Genomic DNA, 7,996 nt, shown 5'->3' on the forward strand with positions numbered 1-7,996 from the left:
AAACCGCCGATCGTCCCCTCTGAGCGCCCTGCAGTGAGTCTGGTACCAGGTCCAAAGAAGCAGCTGAAGTGAAGTCGTCTTCCTGAAGCCTTCCGGTGAGTGCAGGTTACCGCGTCTTTCTTTGCTACAGTATTTCAGTGACTTGGATTTTTTCTGGTTCCCAGCACCGCCGGATCCGCAGACTTAGGACCTTGGTCTCCCGTAGTGATAGAAGTCCATGGGCTCTGTTATCCTGTTTGCTATATAGCAGTAGGGCCACTTTATCTCAGAGTACTTGACGTTATAAGTCATGGGACATTCAGGACACCTCCACGTATGGGGCCTGTGGTGGACATGAGATGGCGGAAGCATAGAAGCACAAAATAGAGAGAGGACACCGAGGAACCTCATATATTTATTCTGATGTAGTGAGACGAATGAAAATTACTTCTACGAGGGTGGAAAACTTCCCTCGCCCCTCAATGCCGGCCACACGTGTCTCATCCTTCTTCAGATCCACCATCCAGTGGTCCATAGACCGGCTCAATCTTCCCACGGCCGGTACGGGGCGTCCACATCTCTCTGCTGAAAACTTGGTTATTCAAAAGACTAAAAATGATCCCCGAAATGCGTTGGGTTGTGTACCCAGATACTGGCCAGCCTGGTATCATTATTCTGATATAGTGAGACTCTACTTCTACAAGGGTGGGAAGGTTGTCCCCGCTCAGTCCTGGCAACACGTGTCCAAGTGTCCTTCAGATCCACCATCCAGCGCTCAGTAGAGCGGCTCAGTGTCCCACAGCCGGTTAGGAGCGTCCACTTCTCTCAGACAAAATTAATGAATTCATAGTTTCATATAGACATGAATGGAGGGGGCGTGGCATGACGTCACGTCCCCAGTCTCGGAAACCCGGAGGTTTCTGAAACTGGAGATGCAGCACCCGCATTCTATGCATGGAGATCGCGGGGGGTCTCAGCAGCAGGCCCCCCACCATCAGACATCTTATCCCCTATCCTTTGGATAGGGGATAAAATGTTTTTGCTCGGAATACCCCTTTAATATTACTGTAACATAAATCCCCCCCCATGTTTCTAAAACATTACTCAAATATCGGGGTTCACAGTCCAACGGGTTTCAAGAGACCATCTCTATTTTATTATATGAATAAATTAATTTTGTCTGAGAGAAGCGGACGCTCTGGGACACTGAGCCGCTCTACTGAGCGCTGGATGGTGGATCTGAAGGACACTTGGACACGTGTTGCCAGGACTGAGCGGGGACAACCTTCCCACCCTTGTAGAAGTAGAGTCTCACTATATCAGAATAATGATACCAGGCTGGCCAGTATCTGGGTACACAACCCAACGCATTTCGGGGATCATTTTTAGTCTTTGAATAACCAAGTTTTCAGCAGAGAGATGTGGACGCCCCGTACCGGCCGTGGGAAGATTGAGCCGGTCTATGGACCACTGGATGGTGGATCTGAAGAAGGATGAGACACGTGTGGCCGGCATTGAGGGGCGAGGGAAGTTTTCCACCCTCGTAGAAGTGATTTTCATTCGTCTCACTACATCAGAATAAATATATGAGGTTCCTCGGTGTCCTCTCTCTATTTTGTGCTTCTATGCTTCCGCCATCTCATGTCCACCACAGGTCCCATACGTGGAGGTGTCCTGAATGTCCCATGACTTATAACTTCAAGTACTCTTTGAGATAAAGTGGCCCTACTGTTATATAGCAAACAGGATAACAGAGCCCATGGACTTCTATCACTACGGGAGACCAAGGTCCTAAGTCTGCGGATGCGGCGGTGCTGGGAACCAGAAAAAATCCAAGTCACTGAAATACTGTAGCAAAGAAAGACGCGGTAACCTGCACTCACCGGAAGGCTTCAGGAAGACGACTCCACTTCAGCTGCTTCTATGGACCTGGTACCAGACTCGCTGCAGGGCGCTCAGAGGGGACTGTTGGCGGTTTGCGCTGTGTACGCTTCTTCCAGCCTCCACCGAGATCAGTGGTTTCCCCAACCCAATCTTCAACGCCACCAACATTCCATTTTTTTTAATGATCATAAATGGTCGAACTGAGAATATTTGGTCTGGATAAGGGGGTAGTCTTTCGGAGAGGTTTCGCTATAGATTGATAGGTCTGTTTTATGAGACGGTTTCTTATCCCCTATACAAAAGATAGGGGATAAGATGTCTGATCGCCAGCGGCGGACCCCCGTGATCTCTGCTGCGGCACCCCAGACATCCAGTGCACGGAGCGAACTTTGCTCTGTGTCGGATGACTGGTGATGCGGGGCAGAGGCTCGTGATGCCACGCTCGTGACGTCATGGCCACGCCCCCTCAATGCAAGTCTATGGGAGGGGGCGTGACGGTGTCACGCCCCCTCCCATAGACTTGCATTGATGGGGCGTGGCCATGACATCATGAGCGGGGCATGGCGTCACCAGCCTCCAGCGCTTCACCCGACATTCTAAACGAATGCTGGGTGCAACAGGGAGATCCTTTGGATAGGGGAAAAGATGTCTAGGGGCGGAGTACCCCTTTAATGTGATGATGGGGTAGGTCTGTAGGTGTGTATGTGTTGGGGCCTGTTCCTCAATATGAGTAGTTGGAATGGTTGTTATTTGTAAGATCCTCATCACGTGAGACTTGTTATCAATATGATTGGATGGATCTTGATTAATCTATTGGTATATGACTGTTGGTGTCCATGAGATTTCCATCACTTGGGGCTCGTTCCTCAATAGGAGTCGATGGTTCTAGTCTATGATCTGTAGGTCGATGATTGTCGGCGTCTGTGAGATCTTTATTACGTGAGGATTGTTCCTCAATAGGAGTCGATGGTTCTAGCCTATGATCCGTAGGTCGATGATTGTCGGCGTCTGTAAGATCTTTATTCCGTGAGGATCGTTCCTCAATATGAGTCGATGGTTCTAGTCTATGATCTGTAGGTCGATGATTGTCGGCGTCTGTGAGATCTTTATTACGTGAGGATTGTTCCTCAATAGGAGTCGATGGTTCTAGTCTATGATCTGTAGGTCGATGATTGTCGGCATCTGTGAGATCTTTATTACGTGAGGATTGTTCCTCAATAGGAGTCGATGGTTCTAGCCTATGATCCGTAGGTCGATGAATATCGGCGTCTGTAAGATCTTTATTCCGTGAGGATCGTTCCTCAATAGGAGTCGATGGTTCTAGTCTATGATCTGTAGGTCGATGATTGTCGGCGTCTGTGAGATCTTTATTCCGTGAGGATCGTTCCTCAATATGAGTCAATGGTTCTAGTCTATGATCTGTAGGTCGATGATTGTCGACGTCTGTAAGATCTTTATTCCGTGAGGATCGTTCCTCAATATGAGTCGATGGTTCTAGTCTATGATCCGTAGGTCGATGATTGTTGGTTTCCATCAGATCTTCATCACATGACACTAGTTCCTCCTTAATATGAGCAGTTGGATCTTGTTGCGTATGATCTCCGAGTGTATAAATATTGGTGTCTGCCGAATCTTCATCATGTGACACTTGTTCCTCCTTAATACGACTAGTGGGACCTTGTTGCGCTTGATCTTTCCCGTACTTAAATCCCATTTCATTGAGCCGATTCCTCACAGTTCTGTCGCAGACGTTGACTCCCGATTCCGCCCATTGGTTCTTCATCTCCCTGGCTGTGCATTTCTTATTCCCAAGACAAATCGCTTCCAGTTTTTTATCCTGAAGCTTTGACGTCTTCCTTGGTCTACCTGTATGTTTTCCCTTCATAACCTTCCCATTTTTCTTATACTTGCACCAAATCTTACACACGGCCGACTGGGAACAACCAACATCTTTTGCCACACTCCGTGTCGGTTTCCCGTCTTGAATGAGTTTTATAATCCTTTCCATTGTTTCGATCGACATTTCTCTTGTGGGGGCCATGTTTGTTTGTTGTCGTTTTTATCTGCAGAATACTTTTTTTTTTTTTATTTTGTTTATAGGGCGATTCCATAATTTTCTTCCATTCTACAGCTCGATAAAGTCTGCCGCCACTTTTTCCTTTTAACTGCAGAAAACTTCCATAATTTTTTTTCTTTATCTGATCTGAAAAAAAATATATATTTTTTTAAATTATTGAATTATAATTTATTTAATATTGTTTTGTGTATTTTGTCCATTAAAGGAGAACTCCGGGATAAGAAAACGTATCCCCTACCCTAAGGATAGCGGATACGTTTCAGATTGCAGGGGGTCCAACCGCTGAGGCCTCCCAAGATCTCCCGTACGGGGCCCTCGGCTCTTTACCGAAATAGCGCGTTTCGACCACCGCATGATGCGACAGCCGGCACATCCCCTCAATACATCTATGGTAGAGCCAGAGCTCTGCATTCGGCAGTCTCCACCTCTGCCATAGAAATGTATTGAGGTGGGGGGGTGTTGGTCACCGCATCATGCAGTGGTCGAAATGTGCTATTTCGGCAAAGAGCCGAGGGCCCCGTACGGGAGATCACAGGGGGCCCCAGTGGTTGGACCTCCAGAAGGTGTTCTGACCTATACTGTGAAGTACCCACACCAACCGCAGTCTACTGGGGACCGTGTTTGGTCACTTTCATGACTGTATACACCAGTGTTTCCCAACCAGGGTACCTCCAGCTGTTGCAAAACTATAACTCCTGTTGGCTGTCCGGGCATGCTGGGAGTTGTAGTTTTGCAGCTGGAGGCACCCTGGTTGGGACAGACTGATGTAATCAACAATGAATGTGTACAAGGGGTTATGTGTAATGGATAATATTACAATTCCCAACAGCAGGGTGTAAGGATGGGTTTACACTCAGTATTTGGCTGTCTGGGCATGCTGGGAGTTGTAGTATTGACACAGCTGGAGGCACCCTGGTGTATGCTTTATTCACAGGACACAACAGTGCAGCAGACATGGTAGGTCACCTCCACTTATATGATACTTTGACCAAAATTCACAAAGGACCTTAAATCCCTTTAAATGGCAGCAAAAAAATTGCAAGTTTACCCCAAATATCGCAGTCTTGCTGCAATTATATAAATTGTGTTAAAATTAGTACAATTTAGAAAAAGTTGCGATCAAATTACGACGGCAACCATGAGCGTTAGTGAAGGGGCAAATGCTCGCTCTTCAGCTTATGGCATCTTTTTTCGTGCGGCCATCAAAGTCATCGTTACCGGACGCGCATTGTCCTGATATTCATGGATTGATTGAACTGCGCGAAGGTTCGTCGCTCTGCCTATTCGTACGGTGTCCATTTTAGGACATCGTCAGTCGTCAGCCGTAACTCTGTCCTCAGTCTGGTGAAACGGCGCCCCGCCTCCTCTCTCGGGACAATCTCCGTCAGGTGTCAGCCGCAACTCCCTCCTCCCTCCTTTGTCATCCTAAAAACTTTCCTGCTGTGTAGTAGAACCGAGTCAGTGTCGGCTCTGCTACACGGGTTCTGCTGTACACGCTATTCAGTGTCGGCTCTGCTATACGGGTTCTGCTGTACACGCTATTCAGTGTCGGCTCTGCTATACGGGTTCTGCTGTACACGCTATTCAGTGTCGGCTCTGCTATACGGGTTCTGCTGTACACGCTATTCAGTGTCGGCTCTGCTATACGGGTTCTGCTGTACACTCTATTCAATTTCGGCTCTGCTATACCGACTCTGTAGCACATGTAGTGCTATAGTACATGTGCAAGTTTCACAGTTTCGACTCTGCTATACATACTGTGCAGTGTCGGCTCTGCTATACATACTGTGCAGCGTCGGCTCTGCTATGCATACTGTGCAGGGTCGACTCTGCTATACATACTGTGCAGCGTCGGCTCTGCTATGCATACTGTGCAGCGTCGGCTCTGCTATGCATACTGTGCAGCGTCGGCTCTGCTATACATACTGTGCAGCGTCGGCTCTGCTATGCATACTGTGCAGCGTCGGCTCTGCTATACATACTGTGCAGCGTCGGCTCTGCTATACATACTGTGCAGCGTCGGCTCTGCTATGCATACTGTGCAGTGTCGGCTCTGCTATGCGGCAGGCTGTTGCATCTGAGGGAGAATCGTCTGAGGCATGATGGCATTTTGGACGAGAGAGTGTCGGATGAGGGAGGAGGGAGTAGCGGCTGACGACTGATGGCGATTGGTCCGAGGGAGGAGGCGGGACGCCGTTTCACCTGACGGAGGACGGAGTTATGGCTGACGATGTCCTAAAATGGACGCTGTATATTCGGTATAAGGCAGTGTTCAGGCTGCGTACGAATTCGCCAGCGTCTTTAATTTTGCGGGATCACTTTTCTCCGTCATTGTCAAAATCGCTGTTGCAAAAAAATGTAAATGCGCGTATTAAAAGGTAAAATAGGATAAAGATTTTTACAGCCATTGATCATGTGATTCATATTATGTCATAAATTATTACAGTTTGGGGTCATCGATCAGTGAGAGGAAGAAGAGACCTCCAGCCAATCTACTAACTCTACATTGTATCTACATTCCTTGCATCGCCTCTTCCTCCATCATGTGATCAATCATTTCCCAGCATCCCCTGCTGCCATCTCCCCGCATGCACAGTTCTAATGGTCACCGAGTATAATAAGATATAATAACAGACCTGGAAATGCTTCCAACCTCAGCAGCACCAGCGCTGCAGCCCCCACTTCCTGCCCATGTGATCTGTCACATGACACAAGCCCCGCCCCTGTACTCAGGGCTCCTGTCTGCATTAACTCCCTCACTGCTGAACTCCCTCCCCTCACTGACCGGTAATGATGATTATTCCATATATTTTTGGTAAATCAGGGATTTCGTTCAAAACCCAAACTTAACCCCTTCACGACCCCTGAATTTTTTTTCCCGTTTCTTAAGTTTTTTTCCTCCTCACTGTCTAAGGCTGCGTAACGGATGCAAACGGATGACATTAACCCCTTGGGGACGCAGGGTTTTCCAGTTTTTGCACTTTCGTTTTTTCCTCCTCACCTTTTAAAAATCAGAACCCTTTCAATTTTGCAGCTAAAAATCCATATGATGCTTTTACCCAAAAAATCTACGGTGAAACGCAAAAAAGAATCATTGTGCAACAAAATTTAAGAAAAAATTCAATTTTGTAACTTTTGGGGGCTTCCGTTTCTACACAGTGAATTTTTCGGTAAAAATGACCCCTTCTCTTTATTCTGTAGGTCCATACGGTTACAATGATCCCCGACTTATATAGGTGATATTGTCTTCAGGAAAAAATCATAACTACATGCAGGAAAATGTATACGTTTAAAAATGTCATCTTCTGACCCCTATAACTTTTTTATTTTTCCGCGTACGGGGCGCTATGAGGGCTCATTTTTTGCGCCGTGATCTGAAGTTTTTAGCGGTTTCATTTATGTATTCATCGGACTTTTTCATAGCTTTTTATTCATTTTTTCATGATCTAAAAAGTGACCAAAAATACACTATTTTGGACTTTGGAATTTTTTTGCGCGCACGCCATTGACCGTGCAGTTTAATTAACGATATATTTTTATAATTCGGACATTTCCGCACACGGCGATACCATATATGTTTATTTCCATTTACACTTTTTTTTATTGGGAAAAGGGGGGTGATTCAAACTTTTATTAGGGAAGGGGTTAAATGATCTTTCACTTTTTTTTCTGCTTTTTTTTGCAATGTTATATATAGGAGACTGTAACACTGCACACACTGATCATTGTTATCCCATAGGAGACTATAACACTGCACACACTGATCTCTTATACTGATCATTGTTATCCCATAGGAGACTATAACACTGCACACACTTATCTCTTATACTGATCATTGTTATCCCATAGGAGACTATAACACTGTACACACTGATCATTGTTATCCCATAGGAGACTATAACACTGCACACACTGATCATTGTTATCCCATAGGAGGCTATAACACTGCACACACTGATCTCTTATACTGATCATTGTTATCCCATAGGAGACTATAACACTGCACACACTTATCTCTTATACTGATCATTGTTATCCCATAGGAGACTATAACAC

At 46.2% G+C, this 7,996-nt stretch overlaps 1 protein-coding gene across 2 annotated transcripts; it reads right to left on the bottom strand.

The window, feature by feature from the left end:
* Positions 1 to 2,406: 2,406 nt before the first annotated feature.
* LOC130281808 (transcription initiation factor TFIID subunit 1-like) lies at positions 2,407 to 6,627 on the bottom strand. Of its 2 annotated transcripts, none has more exons than XM_056529455.1 (2): positions 6,577 to 6,627; positions 2,407 to 4,066 (listed from the first exon to the last, which is right to left on the bottom strand). In XM_056529455.1, exon 2 carries the CDS (start codon positions 3,902 to 3,904, stop codon positions 2,669 to 2,671), a length of 1,236 nt encoding a protein of 411 aa, XP_056385430.1. In that variant the 5' UTR covers positions 3,905 to 4,066; positions 6,577 to 6,627; the 3' UTR covers positions 2,407 to 2,668. The 2 variants fall into 2 exon arrangements, with proteins under 2 accessions (XP_056385430.1, XP_056385431.1); XM_056529456.1 differs by lacking the exon at positions 6,577 to 6,627 and adding an exon at positions 4,989 to 5,012.
* Between the last annotated feature and the right edge of the window lie 1,369 nt (positions 6,628 to 7,996).

This window comes from Hyla sarda, chromosome 7 (genome assembly GCF_029499605.1).
Source record: "Hyla sarda isolate aHylSar1 chromosome 7, aHylSar1.hap1, whole genome shotgun sequence".
NCBI lineage: Eukaryota > Metazoa > Chordata > Amphibia > Anura > Hylidae > Hyla > Hyla sarda.

What these genes read in the sequence shown, in the direction of transcription:
- LOC130281808 (XM_056529455.1), bottom strand. Translation starts at nt 3,904, where the DNA reads ATGGCCCCCACAAGAGAAATGTCGATCGAAACAATGGAAAGGATTATA.